The sequence below is a fragment of the Pseudochaenichthys georgianus genome, chromosome 8, assembly GCF_902827115.2.
Source record: "Pseudochaenichthys georgianus chromosome 8, fPseGeo1.2, whole genome shotgun sequence".
NCBI lineage: Eukaryota > Metazoa > Chordata > Actinopteri > Perciformes > Channichthyidae > Pseudochaenichthys > Pseudochaenichthys georgianus.
In genome coordinates, this window is record NC_047510.2 from 611,089 (window position 1) to 638,986 (window position 27,898).

A 27,898-nucleotide genomic window follows, 5' to 3' on the forward strand; every position below is an offset into this window, starting at 1 on the left:
TTGCATTATTCTTATTCTCATCTATTAATGAAGAGCAGTGTGTTATGAAGGTTTGTCTGCATGTAAACGGTCTGCAGAGTCAAAACCCTCAAAGTGCACCCTGTAGCGAGTAAAACTCAGAACAGGAAAATATGGGTGTTACGTGAAGCCCACAAAAGCTGCGCAGCATTTCGAGTATATTGTGATTTATAAAAGGGAAACCGGCGTAGGACTTGCCGCACGCACGTTCTACGTTTTATAAATCGGAAAATGTCTGCGTATTTATTTGCTTTGTCCTACCAAGCAACCTTCCTACGTGAACAAGGCTTTATAAATGAGGCCCCAGACCTTTGCCAACTATCAACTGATGAGCCCATCGGCTCATTAATATATTACAATTTAAAGTAGCTGAAAAATTGTTTATAAAACATTTCCCCATGTTCCCGGACAGTGTTTAAATATAAAATAATCAAATGACTGTCTGGAGCTTCGTGGTAAATGTGAACATTTGAAAGTGAGATATATGAAACAGTGCTCTGAAAATGAACACACTCCGTCTTTCCCAATTTATTATTTTATTGTCATAGTTTGCTTTAATAACATTTGAACACGCTCAAGCACACTGCCAGAACGCCACGAGAAACCAAAAGGTGGGTCAAAGCAAAGGGAGACACCCACGACACATTTTGGTTTCAACTGGTCAAGTTCTTTCAAGTGAAATCTTTTGCAAATTACTTCTGAAAATCATCCTTTATATTCCGAGCAGAAGCCTGGTCCACATCTGTTTACAGATATAACTCCCGCCATTTCTCATTGTCATTCATGAAAGCAAGAAAAAAACCAATCATGTAATGATGAGTAGACCAGAGTAGGGGTGGGGGGGCTAACCCAGGAATGGCATAGCTGAGCTCTCAATATGAGAAAGCTGACTCGTGTGGACTTCATCTTGGTGCGTCATTTGCTTAAAAACTGGTTCCTTTTCACATGAGTTTTTTTCAGAAGCTGTTCTTCGACACAGAAGGGGGGGCGGTACAGGAGGGTGCCGTCGCCGCTGACAACTGTGTTGGCGGGTTTGAGCAGGCTCTGCCCATTCCTTCTCTCCAGGATCTCAGGCAGCGCTGTGTGTTCAGTCCCGCTCCGCGACCAGCTTCAGAACCTTACCGATGGCGATGGTCTTACCTGAGACACAAACAAACAAAGTCATATACCTCTCTCTTATCAATCCCATCAAGTATATTCCAACTAGGGTTGCAAAGGGGCGGAACATTCCCAGTACATTTCCATGGGAAGTTAAGCTGGGGAATTTTGGAAATATTCCATATTGTAAACTTTCCATGGGAATTATGGGAACTAACTGGGAATTGAGGGTAAAGTAATCTAATTGTATCATATCCAAGCATAAATATAAACATCTTGTTCTGTCATAAGAAAAAATCCATGCAAAATGATTCATTAAAAAACATGACATTAACAGATTTTTTTCTCAGTAGAACAGAACAAGTTTTAATTATTTTATTGAACAATCATTTGTTTAATTGAAGACCAAAAACATGAATGTTGACTTAAATATTACTTCTAGAAATCACCTGCGCATGTGATGGAGGAATGCACAGTGCCTGTAGGGGGTGTGGTCTCACTAGCCATGCAGTAAGCAATGTGATTGAGGAAAGGCATGGATATTCAAGTGTACTTGAATGGCATCTGTTTGTTTAAGTCAAGATTATGCTAAAATATACTTTCCCCAACTATGGCTGCGGCCCCACGAGGACGAAAACGGCTAAACGCATAGGATTAACGCAAACGCAATCGCAATCCACATGCAATAATTATCCGGATAGTGTCTGCCCACACGAGACCGCTCCGTTTAGCTCCAACCGCTGGAGAAGCTGCAGTACATATGCAGGAGCCTGTAGGTGGCGCTGTAACTTCCTCCACAAAAGCAGCGAAGAAGAAGGTTGTCATGGTTGCCCTTCTGTTTATTCTCCGCGGTGGGGGCCGAGGGAACCTGGCAGAGTTTTTCGCCAGTCAACGTGTATTAAAGTTGAAATCTTCCGGACACAATTATAAAAGTGCCGGTCAAAGGTCTTCTTTGTTATTTATTGAGCTTTAAAACAAATGAATAACGACTCTATAATATAATGATAAAATACACGGAGCCTCTCTTTTTCCTCCCTCTCTTCGGACAGCGCCAGTGTCTGTCTCATGCAGCAGCTCATCCAGTAATCAGTGACCCGGCCGACTGTAAAAATAAAACATATTTATAACTAGTTTAGGGAGTTTGAGAGGTAATTAAAATAGCTAAGGGTGATGATCTGACTTGAAGTGTGTGTTTTGCTGCAGAGGGAGGAGCTGCAGGTGAGCAGAGCTGCGTGTCTCCGTCCTGTCAGATTAGACTTCACTCGCGAGAGAAAGATAAATAATCTGAATTCAGGGTGCAGTTTACTTTGACGCGGGGGTGAGCAGCAGAGGTGGGGAGAGGCGGGGCTATTGCCTCATCATTATTGCTGTAGATGTTGCACAAACAACTGTAGCATGGTCAATAGCGTCCGGAGCACGATAGCAACTCTGTGATCCGCCATTGTTGTTGTTGTTGGTGGCGAAACACTTCAGCACTGGCGCGGGGTAAGCGGAGGTGAGCAGAAGAGGTGGGGAGAGGCGGGGCTATTGCGCAATCACTATCAGTGATCTGAAAATGTCCGTATAGGGCGCACACACGGAGCTGTTTGACCCCCCAGAGAGTGGCGTATGCATTTCTATCCACCTTGGGACCCGTTGTCGTTTCCTCAGTCGTTTAGTGCCATATTCGGTCGTCCTCGTGTGGCCGAACGGTCTATATGACACTAAACAGTAACGCAAACGACCGAATTCGTCCTTGTGGGGCCGCAGCCTATATTTAAAGTGGACCTATCATGCTATATTTGAAAAATACATTGTAGAGCCATACCTATATAAAACATGTCTGAAGTTTTTCTCTTCAAAATACCAAACGGATCATTTCGCCATGCCTCATTTCGCTCTGATTTGATTCTGTAGCTTGAATGCAAATGAGCTGCAGCTGACCACGCCCCCCTGCAGGAGAGGGGGGCGTGGTCAGAGATCAGCTGCTGGGCTCTCAGAAGAGTGGGAGGAAAAGAGATCTCCTTCCTCCGTGTTTTATTATTATATTGAGTCGTTGCTCAATAAATAACAAAGAAGACCTTTGACCAGCACCTTTCTAATTTTGTCCGGAAGATTTAAACTTTAATGGACATGTTGACCGGCGAAAATAAAACTAACTGAAACTCTGCCGCACGGTCCCCTCGTTCCTTGGAAGAGGCGGAGAGGTGGGTGTTTATCATCTGCTGGTGGACTACCTGAGAGAATTACAGCACTTGCCTTGACGGGGAGGGAGAGAAAGAGCCACAGCGGAGAATAAACAGAAGGGCAGCCATGCGCGGGAAGTCTTCTTCGCTGCTTTTGTGGCAGACTACAGCTCCACTTACAGGCCTGGCATATGTACTACAGCGTCTCCAGCGCTTTCGAGCGGTCTCGTGTGAACGGACACTATCAGCTTGGATGGAATCTGTATCCGCTCGTTGTACCCCGTTTTTAAAAGATTTGGGTACGGAGGAAAAGAGAGAGGGTTTTATTTTCTGACGCTGCGTGAGTTCCCCGACGCACCGGGGACACATCTTTATGTATAAAAGACATCACAAAGTGCATTTTGCATGATAGGTCCCCTTTAAGTTCCCTATGAAGAGCCAACCTTCAATTTAGAAAATTCCCAGTTTATTCACATGGAAAGTTTCCATCTTTGAACATTCCCGGAATTTTGCAACCCTAATTCCAACTTCCCCAAGAGACAAGAGAAACTATCCAACTTAAAATGATCTAATCTTCATTTGCTGTCCGAACACAAATATACGTCTTTGCCGTTAAGTGGATTTATAGTTACATTTCAGTTCAGTATGCATGGATGCTGAATTTTACAAAGTATATTGAGGGTCTTTGCACCAAAAAGTGATGAACTAAGTTTGCTCTCATTCGCCCTAAAAAACGTAACGTATTTTGTGGTTATTTGTTTGATGCCTGCTGTAAATATCGTTACGAATGTTTCCTAATAATGGCAGCTAGGGTATGATTATTCTAGTTAGCAGCAGAGCTTAATTAATGTATCATAATTGTTGCTTAATTAGCAACAATTTTGATTACATTATATTCAAGTCATTTATCAAACATACACCGGAGTTAAGGACTAGAAATGTGACCCTAAAGTGTAACTCCACCGGCCCCCAACACCTGTGTGCAGACGCTGTACCTTCGTCTCGTAGGGTGAAGCGTCCCATCTGAGGAAAGTCTTTGAAGGTCTCGAGGCAGATGGTCCCTGCAGTGCGCAGACGGGCGATGCAGACTTGGTCCTGTTTGACGAATCGTGGTCGTGTCTTACTCTTGTCTCCTGTCTTCTTGTCTACCATACAGATTAAGGCCTGCACACAGGAGGAACAGATTATCAGCACATGCTCAGGTTAAACAACCATCCAAACAAAACATCACACTGCTAGCAACATGCTAAATGTGTTCAAATGTCTCTAACCAATCCTTGTTCCTGATCAGGTTCAGTCACCATGGAGGGGCACAGTTAGGTCAGACTTACTGTAATTTGCACTTCTTCAATGCAGGTGTGAATGTGAAGCACGGCGTTGTAACCCGGACAGATGATGGATTTGTGTTCAATGATGACGATCTGTAAGGTAGAAAAACATTCTTTAACTTTATAAAGCCTGCACCAGCTGAGTTTAATGACATGAAAGCCTAACAGTGTTGTTGTGAAGTCATGTGACTGTGATGTAGTCCCTTTATAGCCTGATATGTGTACGTTTTGAGTCTCTAGAGCTGCTCGGACACCGACCTGGGCGTCGAAGGTGCGCCCGGAGTGGCACAGGTTCTCGGCGTTACACAGGATGAAGCCGGGCAGGATCTCCTCCTCCTCGATGCCCTTCAGCCGCAGCTTCAGGTTTTCCCCCGGCTCGGCGTCGTCCGTCTCCACGTCATCTGACAGGAGACTCAACACCTCCACCGTATGCTGCAGGCACAAACATGGTGGAAGATAAATGGTCATGTTTTACATCAGAGTGGGAGGAGTTTGGATTTTGGCATCTTTCTCAGCTCGATGTGATGGAAGCAGAGGCTTGTGGGATATCTCACCCTGTTTGGCATCATGACGAGCTGCTGTGCTTTACTGATGCAGCCCGACTCCAGTTTGCCCAGAATCACAGTGCCCATGTCCTGAGGAGACAGAAGGGAGACGAGTGTTACAGAGAGGAAACTTGCTTTACATCACAGACGGGAAGTGAGTTTGCTACAGAGCTCAGTCACAGGAGCAGTGTTGGTCGTGTTAACCGAATATTTTCCGTCTATGACGGATTTATTTTAACAATCACGAAAACATCTGAAAGCAGTCTGTCATTTTGATAGGTTAGAACAAAATCAGAACAGCGCCAAAGTTTCCTCGCCGCGAGGCTCGGGTGTTATTCCGTGTTATGCACGCCCGTCAAAAAGGAAATAATATCGTTTCCAAACCTAACTTTGCCGTACAAATCATTGAAATGTCTGAGTTTATGCTTTACGCTGTGCGAGCTCCCGCGAGGTGCAGTGGGCATGCATGAAATGGTGCTACAGTTCATGAGCTTTGGGTGCTGGTGCTTCCTCCTCCTCCTTCATTCTTACCTTGTATTTGTCTACGATGGGCAACCTGACTGGCCCATCAGTGGATCTGTTAAAACTTGGCAAACTGTCCAATTGTGGAATGAATGGTAACCCTCTGAAAAACATCAGATATAAAAAGCAGTTAGTAAAAAAAACCTTCAGTCAATAAAGTAAGATTTCCAAAGTAGAGAGTGGACTCACGTGTACCAGGAGCACATGTCAGTGGGCTCCTTCAGGTTGGCCCCTGTGAGTCCAGAGCACGGCATGAAGTGAATGTCTTTTTTTGGGTTGAAGCCCACCTTCTTCAAAAATGGCACTAGTTTCTCCTTACACTCCTCATATCTGAGGGAGCAACAACAGGGGTCATGTCAACATCGTCACAGGAAGAGAACACACTGTGTGTGTGACATAGATCCAGAGTAACTGTCAACACTTCTCCATATGGCCGTGAGCATACAAAATGGGGGAAACATATTAGAGCACCTCTACAGAGTGGTGCAGGAATGAGTCATAAATGTCAGAAGTGAGTTAGCATTTTACCACTTCCCGTTCCCATTGCTTTAAGTTGAGGGGAAACTTGCGATGCTAACTTCCATAGTTAGCCTAAAACCCCAATAAAATCATGAACTAAGAGCTACTTGAGAAATGTGATTTTCTCAATGTGCCCACCTCTCCAGGCTCCAGTTGACTGTTGGGTCGTCCATTTTATTCACCAGTACGATCAGGTGCTTGACCCCGGCCGTTTTGGCCAACATGGCGTGCTCCCGCGTCTGCCCACCCTTCTCAAAACCAGTTTCAAACTCTCCTTTCCTGGCAGAGATCACCTGAGGGACAACACATTCATTTGGTTAGTGGTTCTGTTTACAGTGCAGCAAGGAGATAATCAAACTGCATGTATGTGACTCTTTTTTCCAGTCATTATCTCAGCAGCTTTATTTGTCACACACTAAACAGGATAGATTCAGTGATAAACTACATGAGGTACAGGATCCGTGTACAACGCAAAAACAATCCTTATTATGGAATCATTGATTTCATTTTTCAAGAGTGCATGGCTCGACAGTAACGGTTGCCATTGGCAACCATTCAGGAAACATGTCAACCACTTCTTGGCCTTTGGTTGCCATCAGTGGCAACCAGTTTGTAACATAAAGAAATAAGAACAGCTAAATGTGCACCCCAAAATAGATAAATGTTAAATATTTGTTGTATTAAGAGTGATATTTAATTATTGTTGTGACCAGTCGGAACCTGATATTTAAGTTGCACGTGCATTGGTGTGATTACGGAGCCAGAAAGCGATGCACATTTACTCGCGCGTTTGTTTTACAAAAATGGCGAAGCAAATTAAGTTTGACTGTGGGGTAAAAAGTTCGGCCCACCCGTCAACATCTCAAACGAATGTCAAAGTGATTCAACTGATGAAGCGCACGGTGAATCCGAACGAAAAGCAAAGAGGAATGTTGTCCATTAACTTCCGGTAAAGGTTCCTTCAAAATAAGAGTCCCGATCTTATTACTACCAAAATAAAAGTGCAAAACGAAACTTTACCATAGGAAAAATATTGGCATACAAATATAATCACTTCTATAAAAGGTAACACATTTTAAATATAGTTAGACATATTAAAGGTAATTTACAGCATTAATAATTAATATCTAATTCTTAACTGTGAATGGTTTTAATTTATTTAACATTAGAAATGTATTAGTCTGGCCAATGACAGAACCACAATCCAAGACTTCAATGCTGAAGGGCCAGTGGATCTATGGTGGGGGTCAGCATAAAGGTCAATAAAACCCACATTTGAAAGGAAGACAACGGTATAGTATCTTAATTATTTAAAATTGACTAAAAATGGCAACCGTATTTTCAGTGTTGGCAACCAAAAGCTGATGCCTGGTTGCTAGCCTGGCAACCACTTTTAAACGTTAGCGTTGAGCCCTGGAGTGTCAATTAAACAGTGAAGGCTGATGTCATTGATGGTTGAATTGTGTGTCTATTTGAATGTTCCTGCTGAAAGGAATTGTGGGACAGTTGTATCTACTTTTCTTTGGTAATGTTTCTTTGTAATGACTATTCAACCGCAGCCCAACACTCCTGGGTAGAAAAAGGCTACAAGCCAGGTTTTGCTGTGATGTTCCAACATGTGGTCCTCCTGTGAACTCACCAGAACAGCAAGGTCGGCCTGTGACGCTCCTCCAATCATGTTGGGGACAAAGCTTTTGTGGCCTGGAGCGTCTAGGATGGTAAAGTGCTTTTTGTCTGTCTCAAAGTACGCTCGGCCGACCTCCACCGTCTTGCCTTTGTCCCTCTCCTCTTGGTTGGTGTCTAAAGCCCAGGACAGATACCTTGGAGACAGAAAAGTGATTTGGTCACATGTGGGAAACCTGAGATGATTTCTAAAGTTTGTCATGTACACAATATTATGGATATATTTATGATAAACACCAAAGATGAGCTAACAGTTAGCTGTACACATGGCTGAAAAATAACAATTAACAAACAAATCTTAAGTATACCTAGTTTTTTATTTCAGAATACAGTATATTTCCATGTTGAAGAAACAATACAAGAGCCTGATGGTTCAGACAGCAGGGAGCCACTTACCAGGTTTCCCTGTTCTTCTCCTTGGCTTCTCTCTCGTACTTCTCCAAGGTTCTCTTTTCTACCATGCCTGTCAGATACCTGTGAGAGGAGGACAACAGAGAAATGCACAAAAGGTCAAAGCTCTGTTGTGTTGAAAGAAACTCTGCTTAATATAAGAAAAGGCGATGAACCAAAAAAGGAAGACCACGACTCACATGATTTGTCCGCCAATGGTGGACTTGCCAGCATCTGTAGAAGAACAAGCAGAGCGGGTTTAGAGGAGATACACTGGGACATTGGATATGATAAGCTTTGGTCTCACGGCCAGAGGCGGCGTTCGTTGTGGCCGGGGATTTTAACACCGCTAACATGAAGAAGGTCCAGCTGAAGTACTAACCGCACATCAGCTGCTCGATGCGCGGGGGAAATATACTGGACTATGTTTATTCCCCTTTTCGACATGGATATAAAGCTCTCCCTCGCCCTCCCTTCGGCAAATCAGACCACTGCTGCTGCCTGCTTACAGGCAGAAACTTAAACGGGATAGACCAGTAACAAAAGGCGCTTTCACACCGGAGCAGTGTTTCCGCCAGACCAGGGATGAGAGTGGAGGGGGAATTTTGACTTGAGCCGTCCCTTATAGATACCGTCTTTTCACGTTAGTGAGCCAGATCATTTGATCGGCTCTCTTAAAGCACCGGCTCTTCATGTTACTACAGTTTACCACGGAGCCTCAGTTTCGCCGCTGCGAGGCTCTGGTGCTCCACTAGCACCGCTCATCGCGTCCAAATCGCGCACGTTCCGTGTTGTCCTGTAGCAGGCACCGCCGATGTCGGAGAAGCAATCTTCAATACTCCGAAAAGAATCCCACCAGACTCCTTTGCCCCTCCAACAGAGGGATGTCCTTGTCCTTTTTGTTATTTCAAGCGATAAAAACTCGATCTTCTCTCGAATTATTAATATTTTTGGACGCCCTCGGCTGGAGTTCAGGGCGTCCCGAGCTGAATAAGGGCATCAAATGACGGCAAGACGCCCCCCTGGCGGAAACGCTGCACCCGAGTACTTTTCCCAGTATAGTTCCGAAAATGTGCGTTCACACCAAAAATATCCGGAACTAGAACTTAGTTCAGGAGAACCTTTTTACCCCCTTTTCAGTCCCTGCTAGAGAGCAGGTACTTTCATGGGAGAAAAAGGTTCCCATTTCTGATATTATTTTTTTTAACCTCAAGCCGTTATCGTCAGGGAAGAAGGACACACACAGCCTGCAAAGGTGGACACGCGGGAACTAAAAATAGCTCACAGATGGTGAGCAGGTACCGCGGTTTTGAACTACAGTATTGAATTTGACAGAAAACAACAATGAAACGCCAGCAGAAGAATAGTCTAATGAGTTGAGTGAAACAAAAGACAGGAGACGGGAGTCGGTTTATTCAGTAAATTAGCTCGGGATAATTGGATGTTCTGTCCTGTTGATGTGAGGCTAATGCAGGATTTGCTAGCTTGATGCTACCGGCATTTAGCGGCAGTGACTCAACAAATTGCCTCTTAAAATGTACCGTCAGCAATGTATGACAAGCAGACTGCTTGTTTAATGTTAGACTCACACCAATAGCTCAATATGATCATAACACGATTGCTTTCATATCAGAGATCAGATGAGGTGGAGCTGCCTCCAGCAATAGAGGGTGAGGCAGAGAGAAGCAGAAGCAGCAACACAGGGTTGCAGCAGGTATGTTATATGCTGTAGTCAGGTGATTTCAATGTATCAATGAAAGGAAGAAGTGTAGGCTACATGATAAGAAGGGAATACAGTTTGAATAAAAGTAATACAGTACAGTGTAACACTGTACTTTATCAATAACCCACAGCTCCTCTCTCTGCTCCCGTTGGGGGGGTACCCGAGCAGCACCCTGCCAAGGCAGTAAACCTAGGGGAAACACTGCAAAGACAAGGTGGAATCTGACTTCAAAGGCTGTAACACCTGGAACATGTGGGCGGGACTAAGAACAATGACAGACTACAAAGGAGCAGCGGGAGTGTCTGCGTGTTGATGACGACACGACCGGCATCGGCCAGATCATCAATGGCGTCCTGAGAGGAGGTCGAAACTCTGACATCTTGGTGCCAGGATAACAACCTCTATCTCAACGTCAACAAAACCAAGGAGCTGATTGTGGATTACAGGAAGCAGCAGGGAGAGGGACACGCCCCCATCGCCATCAATGGTTCCTCTGTGTCCACATCACTGAGGACCTGACATGGACTCTTCACACCACCACCAAAAAAGCTCGACAGCGGCTCTTCTTCCTCCGCAGGCTGAGGAGATTCAACATGGACTCCAGGATACTCTGCAACTTCTACAGGTGCACCATAGAGAGGATCCTGACCTTCTACAGGTGCACCAAAGAGAGCATCCTGACCTTCTACAGGTGCACCATAGAGAGGATCCTAACCTTCTACAGGTGCACCATAGAGAGGACCCTGACCTTCTACAGGTGCACCAAAGAGAGGATCCTGACCTTCTACAGGTGCACCAAAGAGAGGATCCTAACCTTCTACAGGTGCACCATAGAGAGGACCCTGACCTTCTACAGGTGCACCAAAGAGAGGATCCTAACCTTCTACAGGTGCACCATAGAGAGGACCCTGACCTTCTACAGGTGCACCATAGAGAGGATCCTGACCTTCTACAGGTGCTCCATAGAGAGGATCCTGACCTTCTACAGGTGCTCCATAGAGAGCATCCTGACCTTCTACAGGTGCTCCATAGAGAGGATCCTGACCTTCTACAGGTGCTCCATAGAGAGCATCCTGACCTTCTACAGGTGCACCATAGAGAGCATCCTGACTTCCTACAGGTGCTCCATAGAGAGGATCCTGACCTTCTACAGGTGCTCCATAGAGAGGATCCTGACCTTCTACAGGTGCTCCATAGAGAGCATCCTGACCTTCTACAGGTGCTCCATAGAGAGGATCCTGACCTTCTACAGGTGCTCCATAGAGAGCATCCTGACCTTCTACAGGTGCACCATAGAGAGGATCCTGACCTTCTACAGGTGCTCCATAGAGAGCATCCTGACCTTCTACAGGTGCACCATAGAGAGGATCCTGACCTTCTACAGGTGCACCATAGAGAGGATCCTGACCTTCTACAGGTGCACCATAGAGAGGATCCTGACCTTCTACAGGTGCTCCATAGAGAGGATCCTGACCTTCTACAGGTGCACCAAAGAGAGGATCCTGACCTTCTACAGGTGCACCATAGAGAGGATCCTGACCTTCTACAGGTGCTCCATAGAGAGGATCCTGACCTTCTACAGGTGCTCCATAGAGAGGATCCTGACCTTCTACAGGTGCACCAAAGAGAGGATCCTGACCTTCTACAGGTGCACCATAGAGGGGATCCTAACCTTCTACAGGTCAGTGTGAGAAAAAGTTTTTAGAGAGTACTTGTCCATGGACAAGAGTTTGGCAATGTACTTGTCCGAATACATTTTTCACTTGTCCAGAATGGACAAAAATTGGGGCCACTGGAATCTTCTTCTTCGTCATCGTATTTTACATTTTCCCACGGTTTTTACGACACCGCTAACGTAAGTGAGCGGTAAGATTTTACTGCATTACACATAGGGTTGGGTATCGTTTGGATTTTAACGATTCCGGTTCTGCTTTTCGATTCCGGTTATTTTCGGTTCCAGTTCTTTGAGAGGGTAAAAATAAGTCAAACTGGGAGAAAAATATATTTATGAAAACATTAAGTCAAATCTGTATTCCTATTTACAAATCACTTCATACTGTTTAATTTCTTACGGTTATTGAATACAATTATATAAAAATAATCTCTGCATTGTTTAGTTAGTTCTAAGTGGTGCAGTTTGAGAATGTACAATTGGCCCAGTCTCTTCTGATGCTACACTGCAACCTGCCTGTGAGACAGAGTCCAACCACACATCTCCAACACATAGGACATAACCTAATAATAATAATACATTATATTTATAGCCTACAGTATAGGCCTAGCGCTTTTCTACAACTCAAAGACGCTTGCACGCTTACACATGTCCTGCAATACACATGCTGCAGCTGCTCTGCTCACGGTTTGTAAAAATAAATAAATAGTATTTTCATTTCAATAATGTACTTTCTATACCCTGCTTCATAAACAATACTGACATCCCTGTGCTCCTCCGAGTCTGGGGGTCCGGGGATGTGAGGACAGCGCGAGGACACAGACAGGGAGGCTGCTTCACTTCATAAAGGAAATGGCGGTCAATATTAACAACACAGGAGCTAAAACGCTTAATAACCTTCATTACGTGTTAGAGAAAGAACATAAGAACGTTTGACAAAGATGAGGCTGTTAAACAGGCAGCGGATCTGCTGTGTGTAGAAAGAGAGAGAGAGAGCGAGAGACGCTGAGCTGCACCGTGCAGCGATCAGCTGATACGGAGCATAGAGAGAGCTGCAGTCCGCGGGGCTCGGGGTTCGGCCTCGCCTCCTGTCCTCACAACTCTTATTAATCCCGGTACCGGACAATTGTTATTTGTTCCTACTCGGAACCGAGTTTTGCTTCCCAACCCGGCCACTGTGCTACACTTCCCTCCCGCTCCGCCCCACCCCCGTCTAACTGTACAGAAAACGGCGAGATGCATTTCCTTAGGAATCTACAAGCAGAACCGAAACTAACATTTCTAAGCGAACAATGGCGGACACGTACAATTTGCGAATGAGTTCTGCCTTTTGTAAACTGAATGTATCAATAATTTGTCAATAAATCAGGCCGAAAAACGTCACTTGTCCGCCGGACAAGTCAATTGAAAGATCTACTTGTCCGATATTGTAAATAACACGTCCCGGACGGTGGGACGTGTACTTTTTCGCACACTGCAGGTGCTCCATAGAGAGGATCCTGACCTTCTACAGGTGCTCCATAGAGAGGATCCTGACCTTCTACAGGTGCACCATAGAGAGGATCCTGACCTTCTACAGGTGCTCCATAGAGAGGATCCTGACCTTCTACAGGTGCACCAAAGAGAGGATCCTGACCTTCTACAGGTGCACCATAGAGAGCATCCTGACCTTCTACAGGTGCTCCATAGAGAGCATCCTGACCTTCTACAGGTGCTCCATAGAGAGCATCCTGACCTTCTACAGGTGCTCCATAGAGAGCATCCTGACCTTCTACAGGTGCTCCATAGAGAGCATCCTGACCTTCTACAGGTGCTCCATAGAGAGGATCCTGACCTTCTACAGGTGCTCCATAGAGAGCATCCTGACTGGCTGCATCACGGCCTGGTACGGCAGCTGCACCGCTCTCAACCGTAAGGCTTTACAGAGGGTGGTGAAAACTGCACAGAACATCATTTGAACTGTTGAAACATCCACAATATTCATCTGGTTGCTACTTAAAAATGACTGAACTACTTAAAAATGATTTATCATATTCCAATAACTTGAATGTAGACTGTTATTGCACTATTTCAAAACAATTTTTTTTGTTGTATTTACTATTTGCTGGCACTATATTTTTCTGTTTGTGTTTTTTCTGTTGGAGAAACCTGTGATCTAAGAATTTCATCGGCATAACTACATTGTAGCTATGTTTGTATGACTAAATAAAGAACCTTGAACCTTGTCTGTGATGCAGGATGAGCAGGGAGTTCCTGAACTTCTTGAGTTAGCCCCCAGAAAACAACAGTTTTGCTGAGTGATAACAGGCCATAATGACTACAGACTGGCGGGGCTACGTCACAGACAGTGTGAAGGTAGAGGGTAATGCGTCAGCTGGTGACAGACAGTGACTGTAAACCACACAGCTGTGTAAACACAAAACAAGGACATGGAACATAAACATGGCAGCTGCGGAAAGAGTCCAGTCTGAAGGACACGTCAGGATATTGTTTCTGTTCTTTACTATGGCTTGTGAACACCTGCAGAGGATGCAATGCTTCAATTGGTTCCTACAGTTTGATGAACAGCAATGCTTAAAGTAACATTTGATTTATTAACATAAGTATTTTCTTATATACAGTTGCAAGAAAAAGTATGTGAACCCTTTGTATTCTCCACACATAGCGTTGTGTGTTCTTCCAAACAACTCAGCTCTGGTTTAATCTGTCCACAGAATATGTTGCCAGTCGTGCTGTGGAACATCCAGGTGCTCTTTGGCAAACTTCAAACGTGCAGCCATGTTGTTTATGGACAGCAGTGGCTTCCTCCGTGGTGTCCTCCCATGAACTCCATTCTTGTTCAGTGTTTTACGTATCGTAGATTCGTCAACAGAGATGTTAGCATGTGCCAGAGATTTCTTCAAGTCTCTTGCTGACTCTCTAGGACTCTTCTTCACCTCATTGAGCATTCTGCGCTGTGCTCTTGCAGTCCTCTTTACAGGACGGCCACTCCTAGGGAGAGCAGCAACAGTGCTGACCTCTCTCCATGTATAGACAACGTGTCTTACCGTGGACTGATGGACATCAAGGCTTTCAGAGACACTTCTGGAACCCTTTCCAGTTTTATGAAAGTCAGCAGTTCTTAATGGTAGGTCTTCTGAGCGAGGCATGGTTCACATCTGGCAACGCTTCTTAAGAATAGCACATTCTAAACTGGTGTGTATTTCTTATAGGGCAGGGCAGCTTTAACCAACACCTCCAATCTCATCTCATTGATTGGACTCCAGGTTGGCTGACCCCTGACTCCAAGTAGCTCTGAAGAAGTCTTTAGCCTCGGGGTTCACATACTTGTTCCACCCTGCACTGTGAATGTTTACATGGTGTGTTCAATAAAAACATGAACACATATCATTGTTTGTGTGGTATTAGTTTAAGCAGACTGTGTTTGTCTATTGTTGTGACTTAGATGAAGATCAGAACACATGTTATGACCAACTTATGCAGAAATCCAGGTCGTTCCAAAGGGTTCACAAGGGTTTTCTTGCAACTGTACTTAATATCTTAACCTGTTAGGCCCCGAGACTGTTTTTCAGGTCTCAGGCTCCAAAATGACATTCCCAGAACAAATGACCATATCTTCCCTTCTAAAAAGGGTTAAATTAATAATCTTTTTTATCAAAGCAAGGTTACACCTGTGAGTTGGATGTAGAAGTGTCAGAATCGATATAGATGTTTTTATTTTTAAAGTAAATTCAGATTGAACAAAGTAAAAAAAAATTACTTGGTGTGCGTCCAAAAAAGACTAAAAGCTTTAGGAATCAAAACTATATTAGATAATAAGTACCCTGTCTCAAGATTGATGCAAAACAAGTGAAATGTGACTTTTTTTTTGAGAGATTTAGCAACAATAAACCCATTGATTGACATCTCTTTTTAACCGCTAGAGCCAATGGAATCGAGGGGAGGTTCCACATACACACAGAGTGACGCGTAGCCAAAATCGGAAGCTGTGATAACTCTGGTAGCTACCATTAGCAGCTAATATTTATTCTCCGATTTTTACATAAAAATGGAATTATCAATAATTGTTTCAAAGGGACAGACACATTGGATTAACCTATGGATTAACCATCAGCAGCTTTGTTATCGTTTTAATGCCATTGAACACGACTTTTGATCAGAATAACAGCTAAGGTGAGACGATCTCCCGTGTTTGCTCCGTAATGCTACGTGTTATAATGTCTGTGTTTGCTTCCCCTGTCGCGAGTTCTGATCGCTCAGTGATGATACTAATACCTATATAAACTGTGGAATCTCAGCTTTATTCGGATATCCTGTATTTGCGGTTACGATAAGAAATAAGGGTATATTTACCTTCTGTGCCAAGTGCGTTAGCATTTTTTCGCTCAGGGGTCATTTAGACGCTTCTTATGAGACTTGTGTTTTGTTACAAATGGTTCATATCGTCAGTTAGCTGAGTTTTTCCCGTTAATCTGGTATGACACATTCATAGGTTTTTAAATATTAAGAAGCCCTGAGACACAGTTTCGTGGAAAGAAAACCCACCGCCCCCTCCACAGGGGGCTCTCGGATAAACAGGTTAAGTGAAAATGACACGTTTTAAGCAAAATTAAAAAGAAAAAGAAATATTCCCAGTTGTTCACTGACTGTTTGCACGCAGACACAAAGTGATACAATAACCAAAGCGCAATCTCAAATGATATTCCTTTAAAATATTTCATGATGAATGAGTACTTGCTTGTTTTACCAATTTAAAAAAATTGAAATATTGTCGTTATTGTATGTCATGATATATCAATATAAGATTTCATGAATATATGATTTTATTGAAAAACAAAACGTTATGAGTGACTGCGGAGAGTGATGTAAATGTTTTCAACGTGCCTTTGGCAGGTAAAAAGAAGAAATATATCCACCACAATTAGACAAAAGGCTAGGCATTTCTGTTAGTTAGGCCGCCCATCTCTATAGCAAAGATTGCATTTCATTTGTTATTTTAATCATCCATTGTCAGTTGTTATAGCCTGAATTATTGCCCCCCCTCACTTCAGTGGCGCGGTGTATGGACTGACCTACGTGTCCGATGAACACAACGTTGACGTGTTCTTTCTTCGGGGCGTCGGGCTGTGTGGGGGGGACTTTGGGTGCTGGTGCTTCTTCCTCCTCCTCAATGATCTCCGGAGCGACCTCCTCCGTCACAGCCTCCTCCGAAGGGCCCCGGTTCCCACAGGAGTCGCCTCCCGGCTCCTCCTCATTTGGCTCCGCCTCTTTCTGGTCCCACGGCTCCTCTGTGGTCCTCTCCGAGTCCCCGTTTTCCACAGGAGCTGCAAAGTCAAACACAACATTTAAAACATGTTTGAGAGCTACCTAAAACGACTCTGCAGAGTTCAATATACATAAACCTCATGTTTTACACTTTTTAAATGATCAAAGAAGAATTATACAAACACAGATCTGAATATCAATAATAAAAGCAGTGGATTTTGCTCTTAGGGGTTAACAAATTATAATATCCTAATTAATACACAGAAGTTAGAAGAATCCTTTTTATAGTGAAAATTGTTAAATGTGCTCCTGAATTGAAAACACTCCTAGAGCAGGGGTTCCCAAACTTTTCAGCCCCCGACCCCCAAAATAACAGACTGGCGACCCCCACACCACGTGAATTGTCAATAGTAATAAAAAGAACAGTGTTTCCCATACATCGACATACAAACCCCACAGATCCTCAACTCTGGTGTGTCTCACTCATTAGGGCGAGACACGGCAGGCAAAAACATCGTTTCTCATGCACTGGTCAATTTTGAGATGTTGTGCTATTCTGATTCCATAAAGATGTTTTCTTTCAGGCTTTTGAAAGGAAAATGTACAAAATACACATTTAGGTGTTTATTTTACGATAGTTTGTCTATTTGCGTGAGCAAAGTTAGCATTCTAACGTAACAAAGTACCGCGACCGCTGTTTGGACCATGTAATCAGAGGTATCGTTGGAAAGCTCCGTCTCTCCTGCACAATGTCAGCGGATCCAAATATGGTCATTTCCTTTGTATCAGCAACCAATCGTGTACAAAGGGGTCTTTAACCAAGAAACGAAATCTCATTGGCTGGTGTCCATTTCTGACAACGTGATTCCTTCAGATGCGTCTGCTAAAACACTTCCTGGTTTAGCTTTAGCTGGAAATTTAAATCTCAAAATGGCAAAAGAACAGCGGAAAAAACGTTCACAGAGAAGACGACAACAATTGTCACTTGCACGAAGCAATGTTAGACAAAAAACAAATGACCCCGAACACGAAATACCTTCACATTATTGCCTATGCATTGGATTATTATCGGATAGGGTAATAACTTCATAATTAACTACGTCTGAATGCAGAAGTCTAGGGCAAATAATTGCCAGTCTCTTCAGTGCGCATGTCACAAAATGAGATGCATTGTGGGACGTGTTGTTTATTGGCAATGTGCTTCTGTAAAACGGCATGTAACCGTATAATAAACATATTATATTCTTTGCAATCTCTTATAAAATGAAGTCGCGGGCCGGATTTGGCCCCCGGGCCTTGAGTTTGACACCCCTGCATTAGATGATAATTCATCAACCTTTTTATTTGAGTAAATCATAAACACATAACATAAACAAAGGCCAAATATATATATATATATATATATATATATATATATATTAGTGCTGTCAAAATTATCGCGTTAACGGCGGTAATTAATTTTTTGAATTAATTGCGTTAAAATATTTAACGCATGTGCAGAATGGCCCGCCCCATACGTGCCACCAGTGGCAGCGCCAGGGTATGGCTGGGGTAGGCTACACCCATACCAAGAAATGGCTTAGCCCCACCATGAACAATGATGTTAAAGTAAGCAAAATAAAGTCTGCCAACTCGCGGAGTAAATTGCACAGACAGCAGTTAGTAAGATTGATTTCAGTAGCCACGGTTTTGAAAACTTTTGTCACGTAGTGATCGTCTTCTCAATAGAACATCTTTGATAACGGCGTGGTGTTGTTGCAGGAAGTCCCGACGCAGAATACTTTTGCTGTAGTACAGGGCAGAGCCATATAATAGTAATAATATGGCTCTGGTACAGGGGTGCACATAACTGGTACGCAGGTTATGTGCGTAATCTGAAATGCGTACCGACACTTGTGTCACAAAGCGCATTTGCGTACCGACGTACTTGTGAAGCTTTTCCAGAAGGCGGTTAGATCACCGGACGACAGAGTCGGTCTCCGTGTGCACAGACAGGGCTGCTGTTAACGTCGGTCTGTACAACGGAATTGTGCCAACACTACGCCAACTGGCTGCGGAGGGAGACTCCCCCCCTTCACTGGAGAACTGCGCTAAAACAGCTGATCACAACGTTCACACTCTGTGGTCACGAAGTACTCCACTAGCAAACAAAAGACAAACAACAAAATGAGTGTGGGACCGAGCAAGAAGCTAAAGACATACCACTTCCACCCAGAATGGGAGGAAGAATATTTTGTTGTGATGTCACATTCAAACGTTATTTGCCTTATTTGTAAAGCAAGCGTCGCTCTGCCAAAGAAAGGTAACGTGGAGAGGCATTATTGGAGTGTTCACAAGGCATATGACAGCGACTTCCCTCCGAGTAGTGAGTTGAGAAAGGTCATGCTACACAAACATTATCTCGCAGTCTTAGTGTCGCCAACTCGTTTCCAACATGGAAAAAGACAAACAAATGCGTCTATGGTCGGTGTATTTTCGATCTTTCCAAACCAGACAAGATCTCTCTCTCCCCAGTGTGCGAGGGGGCGGGGCAGTTTACACACTCGGCTGCTACATGCAGCAACACACGGCGGGGATGGCGGAGAGAAGCGCTCCAAGGTGTGGTTAAATGTTACCCGTCGCAATTTGTCTAAACATTTATCCAAAGTGCTCCACATTCAGACGGAGGAATGCACCGGGCTGGACTGTCTTTATAGCAGCTCTGTAGCCCCATCCACGAGTAAGGTTTCCACGTCAGGTCTTCTGTATGCGAGCAGCAACACACGGAGTTAACTACATTAACATGGGTTAATGATTAGAGGTAACAGAGTTACTCTTTATTTTGTTAGTTTCAGCTGTTCTGTTTACAGTTCTGTCATCAGATTATTTAATACCATTTGTTAAAACATTGGTGTTTCTTTTGATGTGAAATATAATTTATTTTATTTAAATAAAAAGTAATGTTAATTTTGTTCACAGTTTGTTAAGTTAATTTAATAATTCAATATTTTGAATCAAGTATTCATTATTGTCTTCATTGCTAGTTTCCACATGCCTAAAACAACCTCAAGCTAAATCTAAAAGTTGATGGCTAAGTAAGAGCGTTTGAGAAATTGTGCAAGACATTAGTGTTGCACGGTGTACCGATACTTGAAAGGTACCGCGATACCCTGCCGTTAAAAACGTTACGATTCCTCCGTTTCATTAGTATCGGCACTTTGCGAATGATGGGGAAAAGTACACCGGTGAAAAAGCGCCGTTACGTGTGTGTGTGTTCAGCGCTCTGCTTCCACTCCCTGCACTGCAGCCGTGCCTGCAGTCCCTCCCCTCTCAAGCACGCTCCAAGTTCCTCCCTTCTCTCGTACACACTATTGTAGTTATCCCATGTATAAATAAAATTAATAAAAACACGTCAAAATGTGTCTGAAGGTTTAAACATAGAACAAAGTATTTGTAGCTTAAAAAAATGTCAATTCCTAGTAAACGACCAACAATTGCTAAACCATACATTGAAACGTTGACCTTTTAACAACATTTAAATGCAGTTTTCCAATTCACAATGACATCTGTAAGTTTAACTGGTTTATAAAGCATTCACTGAAAGGCCAAATTATTATAGGTGTAGGAGCTCACATTAATACACTGTCAGTGTTAATAAACTACAAAAAGACAAGGTGATGTGCCTGCAAGACTGCACTCAGGTAAACAAAACATATTACCCGTGTGCAGCAGCTAACCTGCCTGCGAGCCTTCGCTCAGGTCATATTTACACACGGCACAGCTGAAGCCCACGAAAACGGCATCAATAGTTGCCGACAGTTTAGTATTTTTAAAATACCGTTACATTTGTCCCGCAAATCGTATCCGGTTGCACTGAGGAGGACGTTGTTAGCGTGCTACTGCTAGCACAGGGTTTCCCACACAGAATATACTTGGGCGGGCCGCCCAGGTATATTAACGGCCGCCCAAGTATATTTCGCGACGCACTTAGTTTTTTTTTTTAAATAACCTTTTTTCTTATTCGTCCGTGACCACGACGCCATCTGCGATCGCTTAACTTGTGGACAATGATCCCTCGCTCCCTTGCACTGATCTCGCCTCCTTCTGGCCTGTTAAGTGGCCTGCCTCACACAGGGTGACTGGCTGTCCACATGATGTGGCCTGCCGACATGGCCACTGTCATACAGATCATAAATCAAAGCCCTTGATTGGTCTCTGTGTGTCATTCAAGCTCGGGATAAGCTCAGCTCAGGTGAGGTAAAGGACTCTCTGAGTGTTTAGATAGTTAACTTAGTCTAAGTTCTCAGTGGGTCTCAAACGGTGTGGTCACCATTTATGTAAACACATATTTCCATTTGAGAGGGTAGTGATTGGTCTAATGGATAGCGAGGTGGGCTGAAGATCGGAAGGCTGTGAGTTCAAATCCCGCCAGGAACACCACCACTAGTGTGCCCTTGAGTAAGGCACTTAGCCCTTAGTTACTCCAGGGAGAATGTCCCTGTAATCGGTCATTATAAGTCGCTTTGGATAAAAGCGTCAGCTAAATGAAATGTAGTGTGATTAGTAAAATATGCATGAATAAATAAATAAAAAGTTAACTGGGTGTAAAAAGGTAAGATACACTTTTAAAACTTGTTGAGAGCTAAAAACCAGTCTTTGCTGCTGCCTCAAAGAGGAGGGAGACAGGAGAGGCTGATTCAGGAGCACAGACACACTCACAACTATAAATGAACCAAAAATAAATTAATAAACAAGTTTCAGTGTGTTTTCATATTTGAAATGGTATGTTATTGGTTATGGCCATGATTTTATGATTATTATTTATTACAGTTCTGTTTAATATAGGTGTTTCCATAGATCTAGTCTCTTCAGTTTAAAGTTAAACTAAGGAAGTAGACGTAACACCTATACCGATAGCAGCACCGTTTGTCCAGCGGCTTAACGGCTCCAATCAGGTACCGGTATTAGTGTTGTCACGATACCAACATTTTGATTTCGATACCGATACCAAGTCAAGAATTGCGATTCCGATTCTTTTTCGATACTTTTCTTTAAAAAAAGGGAAACACGGAATATCGGCTTTAAAATTAGGAATAACAGATGATTTTAGCAGTCAGATCAACTAAAGCAGCAGTTAGTAAGAACAGAAACGCCAAAGAGTCACATCTAATATAAATATATATAAAAGCATTTATTTTAATTGTGTAGCAGTGAGTTTAACATTTTGGCAGCACTGTTGAGCATTTTGAAAATGTATTTTCATGCCTCTGTGCAAGGCTTAGTCTTTCTATCTGTATAGCCACTGGTGTAAAGTAACCAAGTTCATAAACTCAAGTACTACTTGGGTACAATTTTGAGATACTTGTACTTTATTTAAATTTCAATATTTCTTTTGCTACTTTGTACTTCTAATCCACTACAGTTCAGAAATAATGGTGTACTTTTCCTCCACTACATGTATTTAATCCCTTTAGTTACTCTACAGATCTGGATGAATGATGTGAAATATAACCAAGTGTTGAATCAGACTTTAGTTCCACCTGGAGTAAATCCACCAGCTACCCTGCAGTCTACAAAGTCATTCAAACTAGCTGCACATTTACCAGCTTTGAGAACACTTTCATGATCAATCATTATAAAACATATCATATATATTATTCTGAAATGGACCAATTTGCACAATGACTACTTTTACTGTCGCTACTTTAATACTTTTACTTGAGGAACATTTTGAATGCAGTACTTTTACTGTAACAGAGTATTCTACACTCTGGTGCTTCTAGTACAAGACCTGAGTACTTATACTTTTACTGTCGCTACTTTAACTATATTTTGATGATAATACTTTTGTACTTTTATTTGAGGAACATTTTGATTGCAGGATTGTTCCTACATTCTGGTACTTCTACTTTAACTCAAGTACAATACCTGGGTACTTCTACTTTTACTCAAGTACAAGATATATACTTATACCACCTCCGTTTATAGCCTATGAAAAAAACTAATAGAAAACGAAGGCTAAAGCTAACGTTAGCAGATAGTGATGCTAGTTTGCTAGTTAAGTTTGCTCAACGATAATATTGCGACAGAAAAACTTTTCAGTGCACATCACGCTCTGCCGCTTCGACAGGGAGCTCTGCTCTGAACACCTGATCGCCCGTTCACAGACTTCTGCCGTCTTTTTTGTCAACAAGCCGAGGCGCAGCGGCAGTTGCACTCCCACTTGCAGCCATGCTTCTCGTTTTCTCACATGCTCTGGCAGCTAGCGCGTGGCCGCGTGCACGAGAGAGGGGAGGGACTTAGAGCGTGATTGAGAGGAGCGGGACTGCAGGCAGGGCTGCCGTGCAGGGAGTGGAAGCAGAGCGCTGAACACACACGGCTCTTATTAAAACGGCGCTTTTTCACGGGAGTACTTTTCCCCGTCATTCTTAAAGTACCGATACTAATGAAACGGAGGAATCGTACCGTTTTTAACGGCAGGGTATCGCGGTACCTTTCAAGTATCGGTACACCGTGCAACACTAACCGGTATTGACTTAGTACCGGTTCTCGATACCCATCCCAAGTAGCCACTAACCAGGATGACAGTCTGTAACACAGTCAGGAGACCTTTACAAACTGCCCCCCCCCCCCCCCCCCACAGACGGGAGAGAGATCTCTCGTCTGGAGTGGAAAGATCGTAAATACGATCGAAAATACATCATAGATGCATTTTGTGGTCTTATTGCATATTAGAAACGGAGTTGGCGAAACTAAAACTGCAATATAAGGTTTATGTAACAATAATACATTGACATGTTTTTTCAAATGTGTCCAGTACCGATGAAAAGTCCGAGAACGTCGGCGCTTAACAGTACCAGTCTTTAATAATTCCGGCCCGGGGTCTGTTTAATACCGGGCCTCGGTACCCACCCCTACATGGGGAGACGCGCCGCATATTGCTAAGGACTGAATCGAGTTCTCATCCCAGCCTTATTACCCATCGGGGATGAAGAGGAGTAAGTAAATAAAGAGGCCGGCGCTCCAGGGACTGGTTCTGCTGTGCGGTTTCAGGATGTAACGGTACAAAATTGCAGAATTCCTCCACGGGATGCCATTGTCATTGTAGGGCTGCTCAATTAATAATCGTATTTTAAATCGCAATTGCGATTTTGTTTTGCAACGATTATGAAAACAACATAATCGAAATAAAAGGATTTTATTTAATAATTATTTTTGTATTGGTTTTTCAGTTGAATTATACTTAAAGTTCAGGGTAATCAACGGTTAAAAATATACCGTTAATTTTTTATTTCAATAAATTGATGTTTTTCAAAGTAAATGGATAATCGTTTTTTAATAATCGTGATATCAATTATTGACCCAAATAATCGAGATTATGATTTTTGCCATAATCGAGCAGCCCTATGTCATTGTACATCACTCAACCCGCGAAATACACACCCAGTACATAGCTAGACCCGCACATTTGCGGGCCAGGAATACATGGGCACAGCTGTAGCTACGTACTGTGTGTGTGTGTGTGCGATAGTGTGTATTTCGCAGGTTGCTGAATGTTTTGTGCGTGTGTGTTTATGTTGACAAGGAGGTTTAATAACTGTGGGCTACACAAAACGTGCAGTCAGTTTCATTTTCAACGCCGTCCGTAGTAGTTAACAGGGTATTTTTATTTTACCTCTCGTCCCAAAATATTTTTGTACCCTCCCCGACCCTATTTTTTCCCCGACGACGGGACGTCCTTAAGCTCGAGCCATGACTGCTACACGCAGTACTCTTATTTTGGTACCTGAACAGGTTAAGGGGCCTTTGGCTCTTCTTGCCGGAGGGTGGGGGGGTGCGGGGCACCCACAAATAGAATCAAGTTCTGTGGGAAACACTGTAGACTGCATGTCTACTGTCATTGGATAAGATGTTACGTTTTCCAGCCTATAGTTTCTTAAAAAGGTGTAAATGTATGGTTCTACTGTCGCAAGGCTTATATGTTCATTTGGCGATATAATCCAAACAGTCTCCAAATTAAACCATTTCCCAATTTTTGATAACATCTAATCTTATATAGGATGTATGTATTTGTGAGTGTTTGTGAACACACACGCACAAAACATTCAGCAACCTGCGAAATACACACTATCGCACACACACACACACAGTACGTAGCTACAGCTGTGCCCATGTATTCCTGGCCCGCAAATGTGCGGGTCTAGCTATGTACTGGGTGTGTATTTCGCGGGTTGAGTGATGTACAATGACATAGGGCTGCTCGATTATGGCAAAAATCATAATCTCGATTATTTGGGTCAATAATTGATATCACGATTATTAAAAAACGATTATCCATTTACTGTCACTTTTCACATTGAACATGTGCTCTTTTATTAAATATACCACACGCTTTCATTTTAAGTTGTGAGTTTAGTGTTTTTGACCCTAAGAAACACTGATGCATTAATCAATAACAATAATCCACAGCTCCTCTCCCTGCTCCAGAAGATTTTAAAAAATATATCCCAATGCTGTATGTATGATAAGGTAATGTAATCAATGTTAATTTACAACTATTTGTGTAACTATTAACATAATCGAAGGAAAATAAATACCCTTTGAAGGAGCTCACTTGTAAAAGCACATCCATCATAACAAATAGCATCTCAACTGATTAAGTATGCTGAATTAGTCACAAGCCTCTCTAAAATGTGAGAGATTATCGGCCACTGAAATATGGCCATGTGTGTTCAAAGTAATAATAGTTCCTGTAAATGTGTCAGAGCAAGATCCAGAGACAAAACAAACATGTGCTAATCTACAACTAAACTCACTATTCAGGGCAAACACTGTGAGCTCAATCTTAATCTGCAAGAAGGCCCCTTGTGCAGGATATAGATGTAGAGTCTATACTGCTAAAATCTTAAAAAGGAGGAATGAATAGACAAGGCACACTCAACTTCTGTATTTTGGTCTCAGTTACCCATAAAGCCAAAGGCACGTAAACTAATCCATGCATTCAGTGTGCACATGTCCGGACAATGAGGTGAGCAGTAACAGCACGAGAGATTCTCAACACTAAACAAACGCTGCACACATACCAGCACTTTCCAACACGTCCATTGAGGATATCTTCTCCACAGCAACTGAAACAGAAAAAAAGTAAAGGTTAATCTTTCAGGTGATCTTAAAAAAGGAGCATTACATGTTCTTGTAGTTTTAGGAAAAGTGTGGGAACACAAGGAATATCTAAACCGACTGGCTAAAACAAGTTTGTTTCGCCATGTTCCAAGCAGCTTTCACTACCAGAGGCCACCTTAAGTTCAGGCAGGAGAAAAATTAAGATAAATGTGGAGAACTTTAACAAATCCTCTTGCCAAGTCCATCCTTACGTAGGTGCACACACATTCTTTTGTAAAATGATCCAGGAATAGTGTATATGGGACAGAGGTGGGAAGTTTACTCAAATACTAGTACTTACGTACAATTTTGAGGTACTTTACTTGAATATTTCCATTGTATGCTACTTTATAGTTCTACTCCACTACTATTTAAAATGGAAGTATAGTAATTTTACTCAACTCAAATTTATTTAACAGCTTAAGCTACTTTTAACAAAATGCATCTCTAACAATTAAACTAGTGGACTAACTTTTAAGTCACAATACAAATTGTTTGAATATTTCACAAAAAGTCAATCAGTACTTTGTCACAGTACAATGCTACTTGATGCAACTATATTATCTAGACATGTCACATATAAATATAATTTCATACACAATTATTTAGTTTATTGTACATTTTGATGATTGTATTTGTACTTAACGAGTTTGAATGCAGGACTTTTAATTGTCATTAAGTATTTTGACAATAATGTATTGGTACTTTTAATCGAGAAAAGGATCTCAAACCCTGTTCCACCACTGATACAGGGATGAAACTGCTGTGGTCAGAAGTGCCTTCATGCGGTTTCCGACCTATGACACATGTTACTCCTCTGTACCGGCAGTGCGTCAGAAAATCCACGTCACAACTAACACTCACGTTTCCATTATTTTATTTCCAATCAAGCACTTAGCTTTAGTTTTCAGGTGAAACTGTGAAAACATTGCTGTTTGCCAGCCTCTCATTTTGTTTGGTTCCATTTACTTTTTCGAATAAATGGTAACAAATCTAAAAAGGCAAAGACTCAACTGAGAAACCACTGCAGCTAACCAACATGCTAGCTAGCGCCGGTTTGTTGTAGCATGCTAATGCCGGCTGGGTTGATTACTTTAAAAAAAACTGCTTTGACAGGGCACTACAAGTTTCAACAACACGATTTAGTCTAGCGCCTACGTAACATGTACATACTTAATACGTTGTAGTTAAAGTTGCAGTGTCAGGTATATAATATTAATTACTGCTACACCAAACAGCTAGCTAGTTTTGTAGCGCTTCAAGAACGCATGTGAGCTAGCCACCCAGCCCCGGCTCCTGTTAGCTGCTAGCTAAAGTAGCCCCCCAACGTGTCTGTGAACTTACCGACAGAATCGAGATTTTCCATGTGTTCATTCATGGGAAAAGTCGGTACAAATTCGACGGCATTCACGTTGGGCACAAATGGTTTAGCGTTCACATTAAAGGCTGTGAATGCTTCTTCAAGTTTTCCGTCGATTGTGGCCTCCACATCGTCCTCTTGTTCCCAGGAATCAGGGGCAGTGTCTCTCGGGTCCATCGTGGGTAGATGTTCACAGCTGTGAGATTTAAGTTAACGTTACGCAGTTATTTGTCAACACAAGTGTCCGCCCACAACCCGGCATTAAGGTCCCCCCTTGAAGTAATTGAGAGCGTCCCAACTCGAAGTGTAACGTTATGTCTCCGATTCAGGTGAATAAAGCAGCCGGTTTCTAACGGAGAGAGGATATTCGACTCAGCACTCCCAGAGACAGTCAGCGTGAGCTAATGCGTCCCGTCAGGCGACGTGCTACACGCAGTGAACCCTGGGATATGAAGTCTTTTTTCAAAGC

At 42.9% G+C, this 27,898-nt stretch overlaps 1 protein-coding gene across 1 annotated transcript; it reads right to left on the reverse strand.

Moving 5' to 3' along the window:
- Positions 1-537: 537 nt before the first annotated feature.
- gspt1l (G1 to S phase transition 1, like) lies at positions 538-27,843 on the reverse strand. Its single transcript, XM_034089466.2, has 14 exons — positions 27,414-27,843; positions 25,991-26,035; positions 16,736-16,987; positions 8,469-8,502; positions 8,275-8,352; positions 7,835-8,015; positions 6,334-6,488; positions 5,866-6,006; positions 5,686-5,779; positions 5,164-5,244; positions 4,868-5,041; positions 4,613-4,702; positions 4,277-4,445; positions 538-1,158 (listed from the first exon to the last, which is right to left on the reverse strand). The coding sequence occupies exons 1-14, from the start codon at positions 27,604-27,606 to the stop codon at positions 1,106-1,108; spliced, it is 1,740 nt and encodes a 579-aa protein (XP_033945357.1). The 5' UTR covers positions 27,607-27,843; the 3' UTR covers positions 538-1,105.
- Between the last annotated feature and the right edge of the window lie 55 nt (positions 27,844-27,898).